The sequence below is a fragment of the Gopherus evgoodei genome, chromosome 1 (genome assembly GCF_007399415.2).
Source record: "Gopherus evgoodei ecotype Sinaloan lineage chromosome 1, rGopEvg1_v1.p, whole genome shotgun sequence".
Taxonomy (NCBI): domain Eukaryota; kingdom Metazoa; phylum Chordata; order Testudines; family Testudinidae; genus Gopherus; species Gopherus evgoodei.
In genome coordinates this window covers 35615392-35642341 of record NC_044322.1, presented here as the reverse complement: position 1 = coordinate 35642341, position 26950 = coordinate 35615392, and the positions used below count along the sequence as shown (strand labels likewise).

At 40.7% G+C, this 26950-nt stretch overlaps 1 protein-coding gene across 4 annotated transcripts; it reads left to right on the top strand.

The window, feature by feature from the left end:
• Nucleotides 1-52: 52 nt before the first annotated feature.
• CENPJ (centromere protein J) lies at nucleotides 53-26543 on the top strand. Of its 4 annotated transcripts, XM_030561314.1 has the most exons (16): nucleotides 53-569; nucleotides 2256-2410; nucleotides 5515-5638; nucleotides 6248-6395; nucleotides 9237-9342; nucleotides 9622-11257; nucleotides 14905-15037; nucleotides 17052-17217; nucleotides 18842-19084; nucleotides 19694-19793; nucleotides 21660-21760; nucleotides 23684-23785; nucleotides 24769-24909; nucleotides 24989-25073; nucleotides 25165-25285; nucleotides 26210-26543. In XM_030561314.1, the coding sequence occupies exons 1-16, from the start codon at nucleotides 560-562 to the stop codon at nucleotides 26400-26402; spliced, it is 3564 nt and encodes a 1187-aa protein (XP_030417174.1). In that variant the 5' UTR covers nucleotides 53-559; the 3' UTR covers nucleotides 26403-26543. The 4 variants fall into 4 exon arrangements, with proteins under 4 accessions (XP_030417174.1, XP_030417193.1, XP_030417184.1 ...); XM_030561333.1 differs by lacking the exons at nucleotides 53-569; nucleotides 2256-2410; nucleotides 6248-6395 and having other exon boundaries at nucleotides 5553-5638; nucleotides 9626-11257; XM_030561324.1 differs by lacking the exons at nucleotides 53-569; nucleotides 2256-2410; nucleotides 6248-6395 and having other exon boundaries at nucleotides 5559-5638.
• Nucleotides 26544-26950: the final 407 nt, after the last annotated feature.

The window sequence follows — 26950 nt, the reverse complement described above, 5'->3', positions numbered from 1 at the left end:
GACTTGTTATTAAACAAACACGCACACCCCCTAGGAAAATAACACGCACCCACAAATCCCAACACGACTCTAACGCCTCCTCGTTCGCCCTGGCAGGCCCACGCCTCCGTTTATGATGACATGTGTGTGACGCTGTTTAACAAGACTGCAGAGCTGGCGGCGGCGGCACGGGCAGCAGCCCCGAGAAACCCTCGGCCCCTAAAAGCCAGAGACTCAGCATCGCTCGTAGTCACCTCGCCAACCTGGGTCGCCCTGTGGGGTTGGCAGCGAGTGCCCGAAGGGGAAAGCGGCGGGGACCTCGGCCAGGGAGGCGGTGGTGACTGAGGATTCAGCCCCGCCCTCTAACCGCCACAGGCTGGGGAAGGTGGGGGCGGGGAGCTCGAGATTTACCATTGAAGCCCAATAACGTCCCGGCTGCTGGCCGAGGCTCTCGGGAGCTGTAGTTCAAACGCCGAAGGCTCCCTCGCAGCCCGGAGAGGAAGTCGTCGAGTTGGGACTACAACTCCCACAATGCCCCGGGCCAGACATTGTCCAGCCTGCGGCGCTGGGAGGCGGCACGATGGCGGCAGGTTTGTAAAGGGAGCTGGCGGGGGGCGCTGGGCCGAGGAGCTGTTGTCGCGTAGCGCATGAGGAAGCCAGACGTAGGCCGCGCTTGGCTCGGCTCAGCGGGTGCCTGGGTGGAGGTCGCGCGGAGTAACTGCCTCGGTGCGCAGGGCCGCGGGTGAGGTGTTGGGCGGGGGCAGCAGCTGCTTCGCGCCCCCTCCCCCACCGGTATCCAAGGGAGGGGCGAGGTTCCTGGCGGGGGGAGGCTGCTGTACCCACCTCACTATTCACGGGGGTGATGCTGAGGTACGCAGGCCCCTAGGGCAGGGCAGGCGTTGGGCCCCGTGACGTGTGGGGCAGAGGGACATCGGCCCGTGGCCAGGGGGAGGCTGCAGGCGATGAGGGCGAATGCCGCTGTAGTTTGTTCTGTCCTCCCAGCAGCTGCACTGTTGAGTGTATGTGGGGCCTGCTGCCCGCCCGCTTCAAATCTGGGGTGTGATGTCCCACCTGTCAAGTCCTGTTTGTCAAGAGGGAGACGGTCTCTCTTGTACGGTCATCTAAAGACAGCTTTTAAAAGCGTCGACTTCTCATGGGGGGAAAAAGGGCGTTTGCTTTGTGTGCTTTAGAACCATTGGAAATGGCTGGAATTGTCCAGGCTCGACAGGGGGAACCCTGTCGCCCCCTGTGGTTGTGATATGAATGCCCGAGTGGAAACTCGCCTGTCCCTGTCTTGCTCCGTTGTTGTAACAGTTTGCAGTTCAATTGCAATTCAGAAGTTGCAACAGGGTGTAGGCTGAAGAATATGTTGTACCTTGAACAAGAGCAGACACAAACTAGGACCCGAATGAAGTGTTTTCAAAAAATGAGCAAGATTTTAAGTGTTTTACTTTCAGTGAAACTGTAAAATTCACCGTATCTAGATGGACTTTTTAAACACTGCCTTAAAATGAATGCCAAATGGGTAGTCTTGGCAGCTCCTCAATGAGTTTTTTCTCACTCTTGGGGACCATATTTAAAACTCTCAGGGCTCCATCACTCTAAATATGTTACTTGATTCACTGCTTATATGTGCTGCATCTTTTGGCATATTTGGAATGTTGTTCATTTACTTGATTTCAATTGATACTAAATTTAAAAGCTTCATTGTCTGTTTTGCTTTATATAATGTGTATTCTTCAGCAAGTGGTTGTTTAAGTGGATTCTATTGTACTGGAGCAATACACGAGGATTCAGTTTTATAAATATGTTGAGTGGATTGTAAGCAATTTTATGTATTATTTGTAGGTACATTTAACAGCTTTTTTAAATCTTTTTTACGTGTAACTTTCAATACCTGGAAATATTTTTTAAAGTTGATAACCAAACCTAACATGTTACTTTGCCGGTTATACTGCTGCTTGCATAACAGATTAAATTGAAATACATTTTTCCAGATGGGCACTGCTGCAGATTTAAATAGTGAACAAAATTTTATCATACACTGGATGTCCAAAACTTCCTGTTCCGGAGGTATACTAAATCCTACTTTCCATATTTTGAAAACCAATAAAGTGTGTCATCTGGAACTGTAAATATTATAAGTCACCCAGTTAAAATGCTGCATGTTTCAAACAGCAGTTCTATAAGTGAAGACTCCATGCATGAAGAACAAATCTTGTAGTCTGGCAGCCCCTGTGGACCTCAGTTAAATACAACTGAAATAACTTTTCCAGTTGCAGCATTTCACTTGGTCAAGAAAAAACCCATGTTAACACTTAAAGATGCTCCTGCTCTGTGGAAAGCCCCTAAAACTGACTCTGTATGTGATGAGGTAGATGATCAGAATGAAGCAGATTACAGTGATCCACTTCTACAAAAGCTTGAACAGGTAAAAAAAAATTTTTTTCCTTGGCATGCTTTCATTAGGATTTCTTGTTATAGTCTATAATTACATCTTCTGTTAACTGCAAGGTGACTGCAGCTACCTAAACATGGCAAAAGGTATTGCTTGCTTTCAGAACAACGCTAGTTTAAAGAGCGAATTCCAAATCACAGTAGATGATTAATCTAGCACTCTCTTCTTCATAATACTCAATACTGAGGGCCAAACCCTTGTTCCACTCTGAAAGTGAATTGCTTTAAGTGAAAGTGTATTTATTTATTCAGCTATTTTAGAATGTTCCATCATCTGTCTCACTGAAGTTGAGACAAAATGATGCAGTTTTAAAAACCTGTAATACTAAAATGTTATGCTTAAGTGTGATTGGAAATATGAAAGCTAAAGAGACACAGTGAAAGTTTTCAGTTTTGTTATCTATTTCTTCTATAGCAAAATATTCTGTTAGTCGTTAGAAAACTTATATACCAATATATTTGGCTTTAAAATCTCTCTCCATCTGAATAGTTTTGCATCTGGCGAGGAAGAAGCCAAACCAATACCCTGGTCCTGAACTGACCCACTCTGCCGCTGTGTGGGCATAGGGCTGCACTGATGTAGATGCCATGGCAGGATCAGGGACCTTAGGATTGAGTCATACAGCTGAATACATCACCTACATGTGATCACATACTGGGTGCATAGCTTTGTTTGGACATGCACTAACAGCTTATTTTTTTTAAGTTTGTCAAAGTTAGATGAGGGAAAAGATTATAAAACCAGACATGGATAATCCAGATAAAATTTGTGAACAGAAAATGAATCTTTTGAGTCTGGAGTAGACTTCACTTTTTTTTTTATGTACAATACTTCTTCACTAAAGATGAATGAGGAATAAAGGAATGTGCAGCTTTTGGAAGCTATTTAAATTGCTATTTGATTATAATTTTTGTTTAATTTGGGTTAGGTAGATAAAGTATTGGAGTCAGATTATTATGAAAACAAAGCCCTCTTTGATAACATTGAAAATAAAATGAGACACTCCAGATCAAAATGTCACAACTCATCTCAAAAACTGTTTTTTTTTTTCAAAAGTATTTTACATATGAATAAGTAAATGAATACATCACCAATATGGAATAATGGTGAGGTGCAAAGACTATATGTAATTTTGATGTTGATATTTAAAGAGGAATTGTTGATGGTTTAAAGAGCACCTTATTATGCCTCTTTAAAAGCATTGATGTTCTATTTAGGGCATGGCTACACTTGCAGTTGTAAAGCACTGGGAGTTAAACCAGCCTTTGGAGACCACAGCAGGGAAAACGCTGCCAATTGTTTATGCTCTCAGCTGGAAGCGCACTGATGTGGCCACATTAGCAGCTCTTGCAATGCCAAAAAGAGCAGTGCATTTTGATAGTTATCCCAGCATGCAAGTGGCTGCAACGTGTTTTTCAAATGGGGGGGTGGGGTGGAGTGGAGTGTGACAGGGAGTGTGTTGTGTGTATGTGGAGAGGGAGAGAGTGGGTTTTTGTGGGGCTGAGAGCGTGTCAGCATGCTGTCTTGTAAATTCAGACAGCAGGAGACCTTCCCCCTCCCTCCCTCCCTCCCTCCCCTCTCTCTCTCTCAAAGCAAGCAGCATTCCTTTGTCCCGGAGCAGATAAGCAGCGAGCTGTCAGAAATGGAGCTTTGAAAGAGCATATCCGCATTCCTATAGCATTCCTACAGCGAGTTCAGAATAATGACAAGAGTGGCCACTTGACTTAAGGGGATTATGGGACCTTTTTGGAGGTCAATCAGAGCACAGTAATGCAACACCTTATTCACATTGGTGCTGCAGCGCTCCAACGGGGGCACAGCAAACATTGTTACACTCACCAAGGTGGAGTACCAGCAGCGCTGTAGCCGTGGAGTCAGAGTGCTCTACGTGCCTTGCCAGTGTGGATGGGTAGTGAGCTAGTGCACCCGGGGCTCCTTTATTGCGCTGTAACTCGCAAGTGTAGCCAAGCCCTTAGAAACCATTCTGACTGCACCTATGCGTGAGTTGTGATATGTTTTGGAGGTGGTTACTTTCCTGTTTGTTTAATGAAGACACCAGCATGAGAATAGAACACTTTGTGAGGAGGTACAATATAGAGGTAGGAATACAAGAGTTGGAGTCAGGACCCGGAATTAACTTGACCACTAACTCTGTGTGTGTGATTTGTCACCTCTATTTATGTTTGAGTAGTATTTTACTTTTGCAAGTAATTTTTGTTTTCAGTGGGATTGCCTGTGGAATAAGGCACTATTATGTAAGGGTGGCAGTTAGGGGCCCATGGTTAAGTCACTTAGTACCTCTGTACTTTAATCAGTATAAAACTTCCTTGCCTCACTGGGGCATTATGACTCTAAGCGTTCTTTAGCGCTTCTTGTTTTTCATTTGCTCTGTCGCATCAAAGCCTTTTCCTCTGTAACTAACTGAGATGTCACATGTTATATTGGGACTGCAAATAAGAAATGAGCAACAGGATGAATTTCTATGATAAGGATTTTATTTTCATTAGATGTTTCAAGTCTTAATAAAAAAATACTAGTACAAACGTAAATATTAGCCAAATCTTAATATTTTTCAGAAAAAGTCGAAGTCTTCAGGGTGGGGTTTTCTATGTAATTTAACCAACTTGTAAATTATAAGGGGGGGAGGAATAGTTTGAGCATTGGCCTGCTAAACCCAGAGTTGTGAGTTCAGCCCTTGTGGGGGCCATTTAGGGAACTGGGGTAAAAATCTGTCTGGGAATTGGTCCCGCTTTGAGCGGGGGGGTTTGTCTAGATGACCTCCGGAGATCCCTTCCACCCTTAATAGTCTATGATTCTATGATCCATTTAAAGGCTAGTGGAACTATTAAAGAATTGGTCACTGGAAGAAATACCTTCAGTATAATTTGTTTAAAAATGTACTATTAATGAGTGTAGGGCCTAGTTTTAACATAGCTTGTTTACATCCTGTTCAAATGCCACTTGTTATAATAAAGCATCTTCAGGCAAGAAATATAAAAAGCATTTCATGCTAGTTATTCTCAGATTCTAAGAAAACTGTTGACTTCAAACACACTTGATTTTTATGCTTGATAAAGCTAAAAGAAATACAACAGCAGAAACAAGAACAGCTGAAGAAGCAACAGATGGAACAACTTCAAAGGCTTATGGAAGAGCAAAAGAAACTACTTATCTTGGTATCTGGCCATCAAGGACTCCCTGGTAAGTGGAGAATTAAAGCATACAGACTTAAGGAAATGGAACACTTTAATTTTAATATTCTATTTAAAATGTTGAGTACTGTTTCACACAATATCACAAAAATACTGGATTAGTCCCAGGTAAACACTGCATTATTTAAAATATTTTTAAAACTACTAATCAACATTCATATTATGGTTGCATCCAAACACCTCAACTAGGACTGGGTTCTTGTTGTGTTTGGTGCTGTACAAACACACAGCATGATAGGGCCCTTGCTTTGGAGAACTTAGTCTAAATAGAAAAGACAGAAAAATAGTGATAGGTCGACAACATAATTTTTAAATGACTAAGTATCCGTTGGAACAACTATTAAGAGTTGTGGTGGATTCTCCAATGCTGGAAATTTTTAATTCAAAATTAGATGTTCTAAAAGATACTCTAGTTAAAACAGGAATTAACTGAGGGAAGTCTCATGGCTTTGTGTTACCCAGGTCAGACTAAATAACGATAGTCCCTTTTGACTTTGTAATCTGTGAATTGCCTCTGAATGTTGTTCCTGGTTTTTAAAGTACAAGCTGAAAACTGGTTTCACATTAGAAAAAAAGACACATATCCATCATTTAATAGGAGAAAGCACTTGGTGTCCAAAACAAAAGATGGAAGAGTCTGTTGGAGGTGAAGACAGTGATGCTGATCATTTATATTCAAGAAATATAGATTTGTCTGAAAGTTCCAATGGAAGAAAATGCTTACAAGCAGCTAACATAGAGGAAAGGTAAATATAAGCTTATAAGTAATAGTGTAATCCAATCTTTTTTGACCAAGTTCTAAGACCTGACTGAAAATGGTTGGGGCTTCTAGATACTACTCAATACAACTATTACATTTTAACCAAGTGGGCCCCCACTATGATAGGCATTATACAGAGATATGGCAAAAGAAGTCCCTGCCCCTAAATTATGGTGTGGCATAACAGGTGGATGAAATAAATGTGTAGGGATAAGGTAATGGTAAACCAAAATCATGTTTTGGCATAGCTTTACTGTGTGCACTACTATAATTGTGATTACTGCTACTGGATTGACTCATTACAACTTTCTCTGGCATAGCCATTATCAGATGGCCTTTTTCTGTAAGCATCATGGCAGAGGTGAGTCTGAAGGAGAGATGTGGAAGAGGATAAGGTGATGGCTTTATACATTTTGATAGGGAGTCTCTCTCTTGTGTGCGGGGGCAGGGAAGGGGGTGTAAAATGAACTAATGGGTGGTAAAGACTAGCATTACTGATGAAGTGAAACCAAAATGAACATAAGGTTAAACAGAACAGGGCTAAATTGTGCATGTCCTTGAAAGCATGGACAGGAAGTCTGTTTGAAGTGAAAGAGGAGGGGTGATGTAGTCAGAGTGACAGGCTAGGAAGATGACCTTAACAATGGCAGTTGGCCTATGTCAGTTGACTGTAGCTTGCGGGGCTATAAAATTGCAGTGTAGATGTCTGGGCTCAGGTTGTCACCTGGGATCTGGGACCCCTCCCAACCCTTGCACATCTACACTGCAATTTTATAGCCCTGTGGCCTGAGCCCCATGAGCTTGAGTCAGCTGACATGGGCCAGCCATGGGTGTTTATAGCAGAGTAGGCATTTGGAACTTGACCAGGGCCGGGATAAGGGTTTGGCATAGTGGAAGGATAAGATCTTTGACATCGAGTGTAAGAAGCAGCAGCAAGATTTAGATGTGCTGTGACCAGGGCCCTAGTGGGGAGCCAGCTGTGGTCACTCAGTCAGGGTGAACTGCAAAAAATGGGACAGACAATCCCCATAAAGCTGGTGGATATTGGAATACCTAGATTTACCAAGCCAGCATAAAACAGATTCTTTATTACCTCACTGGTTACTCAGAAGTCCAAACAACACAATTCCCTTAAAGTGATGCAGCCTCAGGCCTCCATCCACGTACCCATGTGAAATATGATGAAAATTTCTGTAAATCTTATTTCATTATATAAAAGAAAAGGTTCTACCAATCCCAAAGGATCGGACACATTACCTCCCAGGTTAATGAATGTTTCAGAGCTTACCCAAATACATGCTACAGCCAATTCTTATTAACTAAACTAAAATTTATTAAAGAACAAAAGAGAGTATGGTTAAAATATCAATATACATACATGAGTTCAATTCACTGAGGTTCAGATTCACAGAAGAGATGGTGAGCTATGTAGTTGCAAAGACTTCCTTTAGAATTCAGTTCGTAGGTCACAGTCCAATCTCCAAATCTCATATTCAGGGCATACCAGAATAACTGGGACTTCAGTCTTGCAACTCAAACTTCTCCTGATGAGGTCTAAGCAGATCTGAGATGACCGAATCAGGACCCAAGGATCTTTTATACAATTTCATGTCTTTTGATAAATTCCTCAGGGAACAAAAGGTCATTAGGATGACTTTGAAGGAGGTCTATCACGGGTACTTAGCTATATGAATTAACATAAGGGTTTGCTTGTTCCTCCGCCAGTCGCAGTACATTTCAAAGAGAGATGAATACTGAGATATCCTATGTTTACAATTAATTTACACGATAGGATATTCTTTTGACCTCTGAATTATCAGAGTACAGCATAGACAGGGACTATTGATTACATTGTTCACCCTACTCATATGTATGTAAATACACAAAACCACAAATTATCTCCCCACATGTCTTCTGTGGGTTATTTATTTTGCAGGATGTTTAACCCTTTCTAGCCATGCGTCACATGTGCCTTTCTTGGTTACTTAAAACAAATGTGATAAAGTACAGTAGAACCTCAAAGATATGAACACCAGAGTTACGGACTGACTGGTCAGCCGAACATCATGTGAAACCAGAAGTAACCAATTAGGAAGCAGCAGAGACAAAAAAAAAAAAGCAAATACTGTACTGTGCATTGCATCTTAAAGGTAGGGCCATCTGGGATGCCTGTCCCCACCCCTAACCCCATATACAGGACACCAACCTACTGCTAGGAAGTGAAGTTGCTGAGATTTGCAGGCAAAGCTGTGAACCTCTGCTGCCAGCCCAAGGCAGCTGGGCAGAAGCCGCACTGGGGTCTGCACTGCTTTCTTATAAGCCCTGGGTGCTGTTTTCACCCTCTTCCCCCGGCCGGAGGGGAGGAGGAAGCTGTTTTCACCACCTCCCACCGGCTGAGAGGGAGTATGCTCTGTTTTCATCATCACCACCACCACCACCCCTCAATCTCCCTCTCAATCCCAGTCGAGATGGGGACAGGCTTGCCCAGTAAAGTAGCTGCCTCTAGAAACTGGCCCGGAGTGTGAACTGCTGGAGCTGCATTTTATTCAGAGTTAAGAACCTCCATTCCTGAGGTGTCCGTAACTCTGATGTTCTACTGTAATATCATTGTGCTTGTCTTTGAGAATCAGTGGTAATCTAGCATATTATTTAAATTAAATAGCCTTAGCTTTGCCACTGGATACGTAAATGACTAAAGAACTTTTTAATTCCTTACCTGCTTATATAATTTTCATATGTTGTATGATAAATTACATTTTTATTTGCATTGTCAAACAAAGGTTTAACTTTAACATTGCAGTTTATAACTTTAAAAAACTTATACTAGGCCTATTAAAGCTGGGATTCAGGAGAGGAAACAGACATTTGAAGAATTCCTTGAAGAACAGATACGATTAGAAGACCAGCGCCTGATGCAAAAAGAGGAGCAACAGGTTAATTATTATAAACACTACAGTTATTTATATACTATCCCAAAATGTACTAGAAACTTTACAAACATGTGAGAAGACAGGTCCCTGCTCTGAAGAGCTTACAACTTTATATATGCAGTATTCAAGTTTTTAAAAACAATTATTCTATTTTTAAGATTCTAATCTTCCTTAAAACTATAGTGGGACAGGTCCTGTGTAACTTTACATATTAGTAAGCCTTACTTAGATAAGTCTGTAAATATATAATGGAAGGTGTTTTTTGTTTTTGTTTTTTTTAAGGAAGTAGGAAAGTCAACCTTTCAGAAACTACTGACAAAACGACCCTTTCTGAAATGCGGAGAAGGCTTAACTAGGTTCACTAATGCCAAATCTAAAGTAACTAAGCATAAAGAAAGCAAACTGATGACTCAGCAAAGTACTCTGGAGGAAAGAAATGTTGTTAAAGTGGACAGACCACAAATACAGCGGAAAACTGCACCTTTAAGCAAGGAACAGGTTTCTGAGAATTTTGTTGTGCTCTCTAAAAAATGTAACCGAGCAGCTAAAACAAATGATTCTGTCTTCCCTGTTCAGAAGGCCATAGTACTCAAGAATCATATTGGAAAAAATATATCGCCACCAATAGTGAGACTGCAGACTGATAAGAATCTTGATGGGCAGTTCAGAGATTCTTGCAGATCAGAAATCAACTGCAAATTTGAAAATAAAGAAAACATAATGGAATTTGCTAGGCCAACTGACAATTTTTCAGATACAGAAAAGTTTCAGCTGTCCACAGAATCTACCAAAACTTTTTCTCTTTCCAAATGTTCTACAAGTCACCCTGTAAAAGATCCAGAACTTTCTTTTGAACTTTCATTTCAGAATAAGTTGGAAAACTGGGAAAAAGAAAAGGAAAAAGAGAACATAGAATTAGATGAATTTTTGTTTCTAGAACAGGCTGCTGATGAAGTATCTTTCTCGAGTAATTCCTCATTTGTACAAAGGTTCCTGGATCGAGATCAGCAAATTTCAAAAGGCCGTAGAATGTCTTCTACCCCTGTTAAAGCAATGCAGCAGCTGCAAATGAATACACTAGATATTATAAATAACAAAAATAAAGAATCAGAAATTATCTTACAAGGAAATAAAAATGACAGGGCAGTTACACATAGAGTCTTGGATTTGAGGGCATCTGTTAGACTAAGGGACCAATTCAATAAAACAGATAATAAAATATTTCAGACTTCTTCCACTGCAGCATCTCCAACTTTAAAAAGCACTGAATGGAATGTAAATGAAGATAAGGATGTTGGAAGCAGTGTCATTACTACAGAGTCTGAGGAAGAACTTGAGACCACCTTAAAATGTGCAAATGAAGATGCTAAAAAGTTCATTTTGAGCATCAGAGAAGATAATCCAGCATTCTGTGATTGCACAGGACCTGTCAAAGACCTCAGCAAAGAAAACAAAAGTAGGGATGTTGATCTTGATTTATCGGACAAAGACTATAGTAGTGATGAATCCAGTTTGCTACCAAATCAGATTAATAGAAAAGTGTCTGAATCTCAAAGAAGTGTTTCATGTACAAATAAGGATAAGGTTGAGTTTGATGATGAAAGAACATGGACTGACCTTCAAGAAAATGAGATTCAGCATGAAGTACCCCAAAATGATACCATTAAAATACCTCCACAAACTGACTATTACAATAAAAGTGAAATGGCTGCCCCAGATAAAACAATAAAGAGAAAGGTTGCTTCAATAAAGAAGGGAGATGATTTGCCCAAACAGTGTGTGACAGATGGTGATGCAAGTACACCTCCCACATCAGACCTCATGATGAAACTCTTTCCTTCACTGAAACCTAAACAGAAGCCAGACTGTCATGCAAAGCATGAAACCAAATCAAATGTGGGACAAGAAGAACCAGGAGGTAAGAGAATAATATATAAACACACAGACTTCACTGTAGACTGAGCAGTAGATGTTCTGAAAACATGCAATCAAAATAATGGAGAGGAATGAAAAAAATACTGGTGTTGCCTTGCAGTTTCTGTTAATTACCAGTCATGCAAATTTAGCGTGTGCTGTCAAAAACTTGTGCTGAACTCGTTGCTGAAATGGCAACAGCAATAGCTAGAGCCACACAAATCTGCAGATATCCATGACTCATTTTTACGCCTTCGATTTAGATACAAATTTGGTGTCTGTGTAGTGCTCTTGCAATAGCATTAGAAAAAATGTTTGAGGCCAGTAACATGATTTCAAAAGTTTTTTTTTTTTACTAGATGCTCACATTACTTTATTTGTAGATTTTATTAATTGAAGTTACTGAAAGGGATTAATGCCAAATATCAATATTTAGAGTCTGATTCTTCATTCATTTATGCTGCTGCAAATAATGTCAGTGAAATCTGAAATTATAGTGGTTTAAAAAAAAAAAAAAAAGAATATCAGGGTTGGAAGGGACCTCAGGAGGTCATCTAGTCCAACCCCCAGACAGATTTTTTTGCCCCAGATCCCTAAATGGCCCCTTCAAGGATTGAACTCACAACCCTGGGTATAGCAGGCCAATGCTCAAACCACTGAGATATCCCTCCCCGCAGTTGTCAAACTAGTGTAATTAAGAGGAGAATCAGGCCCTTAGAACTTTGTTCTAGAGTGGGCTGAAATTTGAGATTTCTGGTTTGCAAGAAATTTTGCTACTTTAAAATTTGGTTTTGTTCCTAATCAGAATAGAACAATTTTTTTCAAAATTTCTCAAACTGGAAATCCTGATTTTTTTTGGGGGAACACCAACCCTTGGTATTTCCGAAACAAAAGACACTCCCTGGGTCTGGAAGCTGCTGACTGAAATTTGACACTCTCTTCATTTTCATGACTACTAATAACCTCAGAAGTCAGTCAGCTCTAGGGCTTCCGGGGTCTCCATCTCCCAGGGCTGGCCACTTGGGAATTGGGCAGTCAACTGGTCTGAGAGTCTGGAGTCATTGGGGTCTCTAGCCCAGGTATGTCCATCCAGATGGGGTTGCCTGGGAGCCATGGATCCTGGAAGCCCTAAGCCCAGGGATTCCTGGCTCCCAGTTCTTTGAGCTTCTGGCTCCACAACAGGGAGGCTGGAAGCCCTAGTTTGATAGGGCTGCTCTTCAACTGTGGACTGTGGGAACCAGGGTTCCATCAGAACCCTACTAGTGACTTGACAAAAGTTTGTTGAATCTGACCTGGTTTCACGAGACATTTTGGGTTCAACAAACTGGCGTTGTCTGACAAAACTCTGATTTGCTAGAAAATTTTCAACCAGCTCTACCTAGTTCATAATTAAGGCTATGTTTTAGTCACAGGTGTTTTTAGTAAAAGTCATAGACAGGTCATGGGCAGTAAACAAAAATTCATGGCCCGTGAGCTGTCCATGACTCTTCCTAAAAATACCTGAAACTAAAACGGGGGGGGGGGGGGCTGCCCAGTGACCCCCGAGGTGTGTGGGGGAGGATAGCCTGAGAGCTGGGGAGGGGGACAGGTGGCGGTGCATGGCTTGGGACCCCCACTGGAGGGGGAGACCCTTGCTGGGGAGGGGGGCAGGCAGTGGCATGCAGCCTGGGGCCCCCGCAGGTGCTGGGGGGTTGGCGGGGCTGGCAGGCTCCCTACGTGACTCCTCCAGTCCACCCCCCGCAGCAGCAGAATTTGGGTGGTGGGAGGGGGCAGAGTGGGCACGGGATGGGGTGAAGTGGGCCCTGGGCGGCGCTTATCTGGAGGGCTACCTGGAAGTAGCTACATCCTCCTTGCTCAGCTGTAGGTGGAAGCATGGCCAGGCAGCTCTGTGTGCTGCCGTTGCCTGCAGGCATTGCCCCCGCAGCTCCCATTGGCCGCTTCGTAACAATCTTCAGAGCACAATTCTTCTTCTTACTAGAGAGTCTTTAGGATTGTAGCTACATTTCCTTTGATAGTTTTTCATCATCCTTTACAGCAACCTAATTTTAATAATTGTTAGATTTGCTGGTCAGTAGGATTCTTTTGAAGTACACAAGCTGAATGTTCTAATGCAAAAATGTTAGGGAACATTGTTTGTTGTTTTGGTGTTTTTTTTGTTTTTTGGACACCTGGACTTTGTCAATGGTTTAGTGGTAGCAAAATGCACTGCAGCCTGTATGTTAAGAGTTCAGATCCTGGGTTGTTGGTTTCCTAGGCCATTGGGCCTCAAAGGATGGATTCAGCACTACGTCTGTGTATGTAGATGATTTAGAAACAACTTTGTTACATTGTCAAATGTAATGCCACCTTCCCCCCTCCCTTGTTGTCAATCTGTATCCACATCTGCCTTCTCTTAACTACCTGAATAAATTCAGCAATTCTAACACACTCTTACTGGAAAAATACTAGATAGGTACTAAAATACAAAAAGCACATTGCTGATCATTTAATATCTGGCAAAACAATTTTATACCATAAACAGGATATGGATTCAGATTTGTCTTGTTATCCAGAATCTGCTTGCTTGCTCTTTTTAATTAAAGCCTCTAGTGTTATGGTTGAGAAGAAATTTTTTAAAAAATGTCAGAGTGTAACCAATGCAGAGAGAACTGCCTCGTTAATTTTGGGAAGGGGTTTATTCAGATACCTAGTGACAGTGATTTCAACATCAATATTAACTGTTTCATTCCTCATGTAAGAAAGGAGATGAAGGATCATAGATCTCCACAAGAAACTTTGAGCACCATTTCACTTTGGTGTGCCCCAAGTGAAAAGTGGTTAGATGATACTACCATTTAAAAAAAATAACTTCCAATCAAGAAGAGCCTAACAGAGTCCATGGGTATTTTTGAGCCTTACTTACATCTACAAAGCTCACAGCAGCAAGACTCTCAGCCTGGATCAATAGACTTAAGCTTGCAGGGCTCATACTAGTACTTCTTTTAAATAGCAGTGTAGACAGCTCTTCGAAGTAGCAGCTCAGGCTCTGAAGCCAAGGGAGAAAGGGGTAGGCTTCAGGGCCCAAGCTGCTACTTTGAAGAGCTGTCTATATAGCTTTTTTTTTAATTAAGAGACCTAGAGAATACCAGAATCTATCAACCTGGGCTGGGGGCTTGCTGCTCTTTGCTGGGTAGATGTACCTACTGAGGTTGAGCCAAGCTCACCGAACCCAGAGAGTATGAACAATCATACTTTGAATATCTGCATAAAATACTTTGAAGTTGATCTTATTTTGCCGACATGCATGGGCAGAGTTTATTTTATGAGCGCAGCTTTGAAGAGCCTGACCACCTCACCTCCCACCCCCTGTACGAACCCTGATCATAACTTCAGTGGGAATTACTCTATTTTGAAGACTAATTCAGATTTAAATTTGTATTTCTTGCATATCCTGTTGTGCCTGTACAACAAATATATTCAAAACCTGAGATGGTTGAACAAGCAGCACAGATTGCTTTGATAAGGACTGACTTATCGCCTACTGTATTATTTGGAGACTAGTTATGCCTCAGAGTAAGATCAACTGATGATCATTTATATCTGACAATTTAGTGTATACTTCAACACTCTGTATGCATGTCTCTTAACTTGGGTATGCCTGTTCCCTGACAGGAGACATTGTTCGATCCCGGGTACTAAGAGAGAAGCTTGTTGAATTGGAAACAGAAATTGAAAGATTCAGATCTGAAAATGCATCTTTAACAAAACTCCGTGAAGAACGAGAGAGCTCCTTAGAAAATCTCAGGTAATTTTTCAATGGGAGTATTTCAGTGTATTTTATTTGCTTAGTAAATACATCTCAACTGTTCAGTTAGACCAGGGGCGGGCAAACTTTTTGGCCTGAGGGCTGCAGTGGGGTTTGGAAATTGTATGGAGGGCCGGTTAGGGAGAGGGTCATGGCCTGGCCCTCCCATCCTCCGGGACTCCTGCCCCATTCAACACCCCCCATTCCCTGATGACCGTCCCTGGAACCCCTACTGCCCCATCCAACCCCTTTTCTCTCATTCCTGACTTCTCCCAAGATCCCTGCTCCCATTCAAGCCCCATGTTCCTTGCCCTCTGACTGCCCTGACCCCTATCCACCCCCCCCCCCCAAACTCCCCTGCCCTCTTTGCAACTCCCTGCCCTCTTACCATGCTGCCTGGAGCACTGGTGGCTGGCAGCACTACAGCTGCGTTGCCCAGCTGGAGCCAGCCACGCCGTCGCTACCGCGCAGCACAGAGCACCAGGTCAGGCCAGGCTCTGCAGCTGTGCTGCCCTAGAAGCTCACAGCCCCACTGCCCAGTGCCTTGCGCTGGTGGTGGAGCAAGCTGAGGCTGCGAGGGGGGATGGGACAGCAGGGGAGGGGCAGTGGAGTAGCCTCCTAGGCCAGGAGCCAGGCAGGAGGGTCCCGCGGGCCGTAGTTTGCCCACCTCTGAGTTAGAGCTATTGATAGGCAAATGAGCAAATCGGCAGGTAAGCACACCAGTATTGGGTAGTAGTAAATATTAGAGATCTATTTCAAGGGTCGCCAAACTTAGGCTACGTCTTCACTACCTGCTGTATCGGCGGGTAGCAATCGATTGCTCGGGATCGCGTTATTCATGTAGCTGAAGTTGCGTATCTGAGATCGATTTTCCCCCGTAGTGTAGACCAGCCTTTACTGATCCTCGGAGCCACATATGATAATCTTCAGAAGTTTGAGTGCTGGGTGCACCTGCTCAGGGCTTCAGCCCTGCTGCAGGGTGGTGAGGTTTGGGGCTTCAGCTCCATGAGTGGTGCCTGCCAGTGCGTGGGGCTTCAGGAAGAAGGTGCTGAAGTCCTGAGCCCCGGCAGGTACCTCCTGCAGGGCTACAGCCCCTAGACTCCCTTCCCATTGGGCAGATGCCCCAAGCTCCACCTGCTCCCAATCTGGTAGGTGGAGAATGGAGGGGCTCCGTGAGCCACACTTTAACTGTAGAAGAGTCACCTGTGGCTGATGAGCCACAGTTTGGCCACCCCTGATATATTTAGTATACAGGTAAGTAATTGACATCTCTTAGAATATAATAGTGTAGATTTAGGCAAAAAAAATGTTTGGCACTATAGGTAGTTTAAATGTATAACATGCAATAAATAGCCTACACTGTATAATTAATCACTCAAGTTGCTACTCTAGAATATGGATCAAAACATGATTTAAAAATCTATACCCAACTTGTTCAGTATGAAAGCTCATATGGTTGGGAGATTGTTTTAAATGAGTCAAACTATATAAAAATAATCTTTAAAAAAAAAATAGAATAAGATTGATTTTCCAGAGCTTGGTGCTTTTACCTGGTGTCTTGCTAAAATGTGACTCTGATGCTGTCTTTTTGATCAGATGTTTGTTCCTGGAAAAACCTTCCTGGGCACATGTAGACTGGAAAAGGGGTAGAGTTAGGGACGGAGGAAGGAGAGGGAATGCCTTATGTTGGATGACAGCGATCCCTTTTGCCAATTAAGGAACGTTATTTGCGGTCTCTGAAAAAAGGTCCTGTCCAATTGTCAGTCAAAGCAACAGTAAATATGGAGGGGATTCTTGTTAGTGGGAACTGCAAAGAGATGATTAAGACTTCAGCAGTGACAGTGAGAAAACCCTTCTGACCAAATTTATATTGTGTGTAATTTATTTACAGTGGAAAATCTTTCTGGGAACAGGAGAGACTATTCTGAATTACTGAGAAGTAAAATTCTAAATAAATACTCCAAACTTTAAGTTGTTCTATTCCAGAACAATAAGCTACTTTGTGTAATTTCAGGAAAGAAATAGCAGACTTTGAAAAGCAGAAAACAAAAGAATTGGCTCAGATAGAAGAAGTTAAAAAAGAAGAAATGAGAAAACTCCAAAAAGACCGTAAAGTTTTTGAAAAATATTCCACAGCAGCTAGAGCGATGCCAGATAAAAAGGAGCGTGATGAAATTCAGGTAAGAAAAATCTAAAGATTGTTCTGATCTTCACAGTGAAACTTCAGCTTTTCACAGTTGTGCAATTTGGAATTTGTAGATTTTGTTAATTTGAAGGGGTGTGATAAGAGAGAATATATATATATATATATATTCTCAAACTAGATCAAGATACTTGGCATCCATCAGTAGTTCCCACACTGAAAATCACAGGCGTCACACAAGTATCATTTTGCTTTAAAAAACAAAACACTACTGAAGAACTGTTGACCTTCTGTCAGACTCCCATAACAAAAAAGGTTCAGAATGGCACTAACGAAGAACATGACATCAGACCAATAAACCTAAATCAAGTTACAAAATATTACTGTAATAAGTATGTTGCAAACAAATTCATTCACTGTAGTGAATTGAATGCAAAAATTGAACCAGTGTCAAGCATCATTCTGTCCATAATTGTTGCGTTCTAAGCAGAGTTTTATCTCATAATAGATGTAGATTATAATGTGTCTGATGCATAAACACAACTTCTCATTTCCATCATGTTTAATCCTATCCCTTTGAAAAAGATAAGACCTGTTAGTCACTATTAGGAGTGAATAATGCAGTTTATTGTAATCTTGGTATTTCATGGATATCTTTCCCTCTATCTTTTAGAATTTTGGATTTCCTTTTTAATATCTTACTATAGTTAGTGATTGAATCATCCATTATTTTATGGTTAACTCAGTCTAAGGTGGCAATTATTTAATTCAAATTACTTAATTCCTGATCTCCTGTGAGCTTGTTTAGAGAGGAAAAGAGGAATAGAAAATGCGATATATATTTTTTTTGTCTAGCCAGACATCTCTGTATAATAATGATACCTAGTTATTATATAGCATTTTTCATCAGTAGATCTCAAAGTGCTTTACAAAGGTGGTATCGGTATCCTTATTTTACAGATGGGGAGGCTTAAGTTGGTGGTTTTTTTTTGTTTTTTTTTTTTTTTAAATTAAGGAGGACAAAAATACAATCTTTAACACTATGAAGAAAAAGTCCTTTTCCTTCCCTAGGAGCTAGGGTGAGATTCTGCATTACACTGCGCACAGAACTTGCAGCCCAGGGAGAAGGTGAGCTAAGTTGGCTTTTAAGCCTCCTTAGCACCTTCCCTATCTTGGGCTGCTCTGGAGGCTGGAGAGGCCACCCACATAACTTAGGCAGCCCCGGGAAGAGGGACTGTCTAAAATATTGCGGGTTGCCCAGAATCTCTGTAGTGCCGCAGCTCCATCCTCAGTATGCCCCTGAGGCCAGGTTTGTGAAGGACTCCATTTCCTGTACCAGGGTAATCCTTCCTCTGCCAGAACAAGGGCTTTTAGAGCCCCTTGACATTTTCATCTGGTGTAAAGGGGCCTGAGTAGGGATGAAGCTCGCTGCCTGATGGGGAGAGAGATCAGGTAAGTTAATACAAAGTAACTCCTGTCTTTAGAAAACAACACACACTTCCTGCCCTTCACACACAGAAGATTTCACTTGTTTTGGGTCACTGTCTTCTGTGCTGTCACTGCTAATGACGGATTACTATTTTCTCAAGTCCGTGTTTTAATACAGCAGGAAATGACTGGCTTGTATCCCCCTACACACAGTTAATCCTTATTTTTCTAAGGCTTTAAAACAGCAGCTTGCAGACCTGCAGGAAGACTTAAAGCGAAGAGAAGCAAAATGGTCAACTACTCACGGTCGCCTTAGAAACCAGATAGAAACCTTAACAAAGGAGAACACAGAGTTGAGGGAAGAGATCAAAATCATGGAAAGATTTCGTCTAGAAGTTTGGAAGAAAGCAGAAGCTGCTGAATGCAACAGGAAAGCTGAAAGTTCTGGAATGAATTTGAAGAGAGCAGAGTCTATAGTAAGTTGTGCTTGTTTTGAGGTATTTTAAACTGATTTTCTGCAGAGAGATAGTGATTTTTTGTTTTCAATTGGTACTCAAATTAAATGAAACATCCAACTGGTCTCTTAATAGGGGTGTATTGGTGTTGTAAGACAGTACATTGCTGTTGACTTCTGCTGCCCCTATAAACCTGGATCTTCACTGTATGGAGGTACCATGCTTTCCAGGAATCCTGCTAACTGAATTATTTTGGAGTTCAGTGGGGAAATCAGGTGCAACTGACTTTAGTGCCTTTGCACTCTAAAGATTAGCCAGTGAAACCAGCCAGTCTTCACTGAATGATTTCACAGTTAGGCTACTAAAACTTAAAACTAATGTAAGGAGGAGTACGCTCATACCTGGTGAACTGCACCAAGGTAAAATTTTGGGATTGTGCATGGTGAGGAAGCAGAGGAAAGAGAAGCTCAGTCTTTATTCTCTCCACAATATACTTTAAAAGTGTATAATTAACAGTCATTGCAATAAAAAATTATGGACAAGTGGTCTGTGTTGATGAGTGCTATTGCATTGTAATAACATTGCTGAATAAATCATTTTTGAATCAAATTCTTGATTATGTATTTTCAGAGTCCACCAACTAGATTTAAAAAAAACCAGTTTCTATCTCCAGTTCCTCAAATAGAAAAGAGTAGCAAGATGAATGGGAAAGGTTATTCACAAGTAAAAGGTATAAACATTTATTCAATAGGAGAATCCTATTAACTCTTTTTAACAGTTTTAATGTTTGTTTACAGCAACTGACAATTGGTAATCTCTCTCTTCCTCAGGCAATCCATGTATTAAATAGTCCAAAAGTATAATGCATGTGGAAGTTTAACAGTCAGACTTAATGCTCTGATAAATAACAAATAGTCTTGGATAAGATTGTGGAGAAAGTTGTGGATACATCTCTCTCAATATGTGGATGTGTCCCTGATCTCCTTCCCACTCTGGGTACAGAACTGGGTATGGCCCAGAGACTGCATTGGTCAGTGATCTCCTGGCAATGGATGAAGATCAGGTATCTGTGCTAGCCGTATTAGATCAATCAGCTGCCTTGGATACCGTTTTGATTGTAAGGTAGTGTTCTTGTGCCTACAGACTCTAGTGGGAGTGCACAGGACTGCTCTTCAGTGGTGTGATTGTTTTCTCTCTGAGAAATCACAAAAGAGGTAGTTGAAAGCAATTTCTGAAGACATCTGAAGTGGGAGATGTTGCAGGGTGCCATTCTGTCACCACCTCCTGTTCAACATCTATATGGGGCCATTAGGCGGGTTAGTAAGAAAGCATAAAGTGTGTTTTTCAGTATGCTGATGACACCAAAATGTAAATCTGTCATTTTCAACTTGGATGATGCAACTCAGACAGCTTCTGATTAAGATTGGGCCATGGATGACCATGAGTTGGCTGCTCAATCTAGATCAGAATGAGGTGAAGGTAGAGATGGTGGGGAAGCAGCTGGATGTAATTGGTCCCTTTGATTTGAGGGAATACATCCACCATTAGTTACTAAGATTTGCTTTTTAGGAGTGATTTTTTTTTTAAGATCCCAGCTGTTGTTTGACTCTCATTACAAGAGTAGAACAGGTTTTTTTGTTTTTTACATCTGCGTCTGGCTAGGAGGTTGCAGTCTTTCAGATGTGAACCTTGCTGCTATTTGCAATAGTCTTAAACACATAGCTATGCACTCTGCATGAGGTTACATCTTTAAAATCATTCAAAGAATGAAGCTGGTAAAGAATGGTGTGGCTCACTTACTGAGTAAAGCATTTTGGCGGGAACGATGATGCTAGGATCTTCACTGGGTGTTTGTTGGTCTTTGGGTGCAGTTTAAAGTCTTGGCTTATGACCTATAAAGCCCTATCTGTCTTGAGACTGATGTACCTGAGAGATCGACTTTCTTCTGGTCCTATGTTGCCACAGCTACAGTCTGCAAAAGTGCCTAAGCTGGACATCCCTCATAAAAGAGTGGGTAGCTGGAAGGACATTTTGTGTTCTCTGTAAGGGTTTCGAGATACTGGAAATAGTTCCTCTCACTTATTCCAAATCTTCCAAGAATGCTGCAAGGACACACACTATAGGGTTATTTTGGAAAAGGACAAGGATGAGCTGCCTATAAATCAAAATGGGTAGAAAGGAGTCTCTGTAGGTGTTTTGCTTGCTGAGTTCCTATTGGCATGATTATCTCTGCTGTTGTTTTATTCTCTTATATAATAAATGAGTTAGGCGCCGAGAGCTTTGAAAAGGTGCCTTTCTTATTTGAATCTATACATAAAATATAATACAGATAGCGCATTTTATTATTATGACTTTATTGTAGCTCTCTGCTACCATAGCAAGCAATAATATATCTGAGGTAACACACTTAACTGGATATTCTTCTTGAGTAGCTGAAGATACTGCTTTCAAGTTAATACTGCACATGAGGTATGCAGATATCCAGTATAGTTTATCTATCACTCTGATCATTACATTTGCTTATAACACCCAAACTGCTTCTTGGCTGCTGAGATAATGTAAAATGAACAATTTTTATTGTTTTATATTCGAACAGGAAAGCCTTCTAGAAGACCTAAATCAGCACCTGTTAGTGATGGGAGTAACTTTGACAAGACAGTGACAACACTAGAAGCTTCTTCTAGGACTTTTATGATAGTAAGTCCTATACCAGAATGTTGTCTATTTTGACTTGATTCCAAATAATAGAATAGTTATCTGCATTACACAAATGTGCAGCCTGAAAAGTGATTTGTAAAACTGCCATAAGAACACTAGACAAGATTTAGTAATGATTACAATATTAAACTACTCTCTGGCAATGCAGAATACCTGTACAGAAAATTACACTTCCATCTAGTATTTGGAACCCTATTTTTTTTTGGTTACAGCAGGGAGAGATGTTTGGTGATGGAGATGTTCAATTGCAGCTAAGCAAACTATCTTACAAAATTTACCAAATTTTAATAAATGTTTGCAGAAAAAAGGATGTTTATCTCCTACCTGAAGAAAACAGTGAATTTTGTAAGAATGCAGGTAGTTGAGACATAATACATCTTTATAAACTATTGTATGTAGCATTTGCTAGAAGTATATGAAACATGAATAATGATTCTTTGCCTTGGAATCTGTTGTTACTGACGTTTTAAGTTAAGAACCAGATTGGAATTTGTTGGTAAAATGGAGGTCATTATAATCTAGGCAAAAGCTGATTGCCAAAACCTAACAGATCTTGTGTGGATTTGTCATTATCCAATAAGTTATATCAAACCTTTTCTCTAGGTGCTTTGGGTTGATGATTCTCTTGGTTCCTCCTTGCTTTCATGAGCTGCTTTCTCACAGCCACAAAAATCCTTCAAGTTTGGCTACTTAAAAAAAGATAACCTAACTTTATCACTTCTGGTATCTTTATGTTCCAGAAAAATCCCACAAAAATGGAGCCTGATTTAATGCTGTCACATTCTGGGTTGCAATCCAGACCAGTGAGGGCCTGTGTCGCCCCCTGCCTTGCAACTTGAGGTGTCTCACAATGCTTTGCTTTGGTGCTATAAGCTCCCAAGCTGGCCCCCTCAGTGGCTATATATAGCTGCAGCCTGCCAGCGCAGTCCAGTCACGCTCTAGCTTCCACGAGCCTTGGTTACCACTTGCATGGTGATCCCAACACACTTCCAGTACCAGATTTTCCCCCAAAAACATTTTCTGCCCTGTCCAGCTTTCTCCTGGACAGTTCAGATATTTTAGGTTTGTTGCCCTTCTAAGGGGATCCATATCCAACAATTTGTTACTTTTTAAATGGAGTTACCCCCACTATTCAGTTTAAAGACAACACTGGAGTAGTTTTGATTAAAGAATAAAACAAGTTTAATTACAAAGAGAGAGGTTTTATGTTAGTATAAGGCATTAAAGTAGAAATGGTTACAAGAGAAATAAAGATAAAATGCTTCCTAGTACTAAAGTGTAACACTCTAGACTTGGTTCAAGGTGAAATCTTTTACCACATGTTCCCAGTAACATTGCTGACCAAAATTCTCAGGCTAGAATTTGCTCCCAAAGGCTGTTTGTTTGGTCATCTTAGGTGAAAGAGTGAGAGGTGGACAGGGAGAGATACCTTAGGGTGTTTTCATGCCCTCACTTTATAGGTCAGCCCCCCTTTGAAATACATTTTCCTGAAGGCTACCCTTAAATGAAGTTCATTCTTGCTGTGAGGCTGGAGTCTTGTAGTGAAAGGGGTTTCATGCTGTTGTTTGCTAAGATGTAGATGTTTGTTCCAGCCCCCCTTCCTTGCCAAAGAATGGCCATTTTGTAGGTGATTGACACCTGGCAAAAGGCTTGTCCTTTTGTCTTTGAGGAACAGGTTTATCCCCTCCCCAGACTTGTCTGATAAACAAACTTCAGTCATGATTTCAATTTTACATGTAAAATTGCACACATTTCATCATATTATTGACAGCGAGTTATTAGTTTTCAAATGATTTCAAACAGGGCATAATTTGTACAGTGATTATTACAATAGTGTGGAGGGTATTAATACAGGGTTGCATTCTGTCACAGTTGCTTACTAGAGAAATATTTTCATTTCAGGACATGTCTCCTACTGAAACATGTGTGCCATTAGAGCACCCTACTCTTGTGTCTACAGGCAGTGAAGAAATACAGGGAGAAATTAACTATCCTGATGGAAAGGTAGGATCAGATTTCCTTAAAGAGGCTACAGAGAATAAATCTGGGTAATTATGTCACTCTGCCAGGGGAACTCATCTTTGTTAGGGCTGTGGTGCCTCTCTTGTTCAATTTATATATGGGGCTTTTGGGTGGGTGTCCCTTTCACTTGTGAGGCATTTAGAGTCTAAGATAAATGTTGTTAAAATCTAAATACCTAAATCACCATTTCATAAAAAGTGTGTGTTGTAAACTGTTCCATATATACACACAGGATGGTTTCTTACTTGAGTCCAATTGGAAATGACCAAAGCAGCAAAAAAAAAGGAAAACGAGGGTCTCATTCATTCCTTGTACTCCCTTCCTCGAGCCCCATCAGTCTTTTGTCTTATACTTAGTTTAAGTTCTTTGGGTCAAGGACTGTCTTTTTATTCCGTTTGACTGTTAGGTTAGGTGCTGTACAGTGTACATGACTGAGGCTCCTGAGGGCTGTGATATTACAAATAATATTTCTAACCTCTATTTAAAATAAATTGGGCATCTGGCCCAAGAATTTATTTAACAAGAATTTATACAATAAAGGGAAAAAAAACTACTTTCTTTGCTTATTGGAGAAATGGTTTGACAAAGTGTGAGGGAAACAGCTACCACTCTGAAACCTGTTTCAGGGATGTGGCTGACAAATTCATAAATGGCTATTCCTGTGTATTGCTTTCTGGTTCCACAACAGCATCTGTGGCTGCATTTTATTACTACTATTGGGTCAAACCAAACACTGGAAAGGATTGGATGAGAAGTGCAAACAAACTTTGGCTCTCAAAGCGCTCAGTATTAAATTCTGGGCAAAAGTCAGACAAATATTCTTCATCTAATGCTGGTTTACCTGTCAATAGCTAGAACTGTCAAGCTGCTAAAATTGCCAGAGAATTTAATTTTAACTGAAATTGTTGAAAACTTTATACTAGTTTTATTGCTGAACATACACTTTTATGTAATTTACCTGTTAGGTTGAAAAGGTTTTAAAAAATGGCTGTCGTCTTATATTTTTCCCTAATGGAACACGGAAAGAAATGAGTTTGGATGGAAAGACCATAACTGTAACATTCTTTAATGGGGATGTGAAACAAGTTATGCCCGATCAAAGAGTGGTATGTATCCAAATAATCTTCCCAACAGTTTATATGGACAGATTTTTTTTAGACACTTATGATCTATTCTTCTCTACAGGTTTACTATTATGCAGATGCTCAGACAACTCATACTACATACCCTGATGGGTTAGAGGTCTTGCATTTCTCAAATGGGCAAATAGGTAAAAACTATGAACCTTTTATCTGTATACTTTAATTTGTATAAAAAGCTTTCTGCAGTTATTTTGAAACAAAATGTGCACATTGTTACAGAAAAGCATTACCCTGACGGAAGGAAAGAAATTACATTTCCTGACCAAACTATTAAGAATTTATTTATGGATGGGGGAGAGGAAAGCATTTTTCCAGATGGCACTATTGTTCGTGTGCAGAGGTAACTTTTTACTTTAAATATACCCGACAGGTTCCCACGCAATAGAGAGGGGGAGAAAGTTCTTGGCACACTGCAGTCCATCCACCCTTCCTTAAAAACTCATTTTCTGTGTACAGTACTTGTCTTCAAGTTAAGACGGATATATTGTATGAAAGGATGAAAAATGAATGTGTATAACTGTGTGGTATATCCACTAGTAATAGAAAAGACTTTTTAAAACCTTATTCAGCTCGAGAAGCTTACACTTGAACATGTTTGATACATCATGTCTGATATATAGAAGAAATGTAGCATTTTATACCGAATAATGTATTTACACAAAGTACATGTAGTAATCTGCTTTTAAGAGACAGGTGTCTAAGCATTCATTTATTTAATCGCATGTACTAATATAGGCCCTGAAACAGGAAAGCACATTAGCACATGCTTAAATACTTTTCCTGAATCAGGGACAAATTTATTTGGGCCTTCCAATGCTTCAGATAGGATGGTAAGCTATATTCCATGCCTTGATTTAACTAAATCAAGAATAAACTTTCCAAAGATGCATGTTGCTAATAATTGATACGTTTACACTTCAGTGATCTCTACTGCTCCTTCCTTGCTTTAACTATTAAGACAGCCTCTCAACTTTTTTTTTAATTGCCTTCAGAATGCAGCTTTAGTATTGTTTTAAAATTAACTGCAACAGTAGTGATCAGCTGAGATGGTATTTATCAACTTTACTGTGATTTAATGAAAGTTTTGTTTTTGACCACTATAAAGTTCTGGAAAAATAGCGCATGCTCTCTGAGAATCTTTACCAAGTTTCTACATTCAGTTAAACCCCTGCCTATTAACTTTTAGTATGGTGTTGGAATTTCATTTTAAGGCTGGCCCTGTCAGTCTATTTTATATTTAATTGTATACACTTATTTAATACAGAGATGGAAGCAAAACTATAGAATTTAACAATGGTCAGAGAGAGCTGCATACGCCACAGTTCAAGAGACGTGAATATCCAGATGGTACTGTCAAAACTGTGTATGCGAATGGACACCAAGAAACAAAATATGTCTGTGGGAGAGTAAGAGTTAAGGACAAGGATGGTAATGTTTTAATGGACACGAAATTATAACATGACTTATGAAACTCTTGTAAGCACCTATCACACCTAGCGAAAGTGTAGAAGTGTATATTTGTTAAAAAACTTTACCCAATGTATATATTGTACATAATTTTGTCTAAAATAAATTTATTTTTTAAATAGTGAAATTAAGGAGCTGTCTCTGACTTGGTCTGCCAAAACAGCTTATTTTGAGAAATTTCAGTCTGCTTTCATATGTGAGTTAAGCAACTACTTCCTAAATTCTTTCAAGTAGCATATCTAATTATTTAGCACTAGATGCAATAAGTCTTGCTGGTGAAAGAAACCAAGTGCTGTTGTCAACTACAGGAATTACAGTCTTAAGTGATTAAAACCTTATGCCTAAAGCCATGACCTCTTCATGTACAAGATCACTTTTTGAATTTAAGATCAACCCAGGACCTGCCCTGCCCCAGTCACTCCATTTCCCCCCTTCTCGCTGTCCCTTGCTCTCCCCCACCCTCACTCATTTTAACTGGGTTGGGGCCAAGAAGTTCAGTATGTGGAAGCGGGGCTCCAAGCTGAGCCTGAGGCAGGGG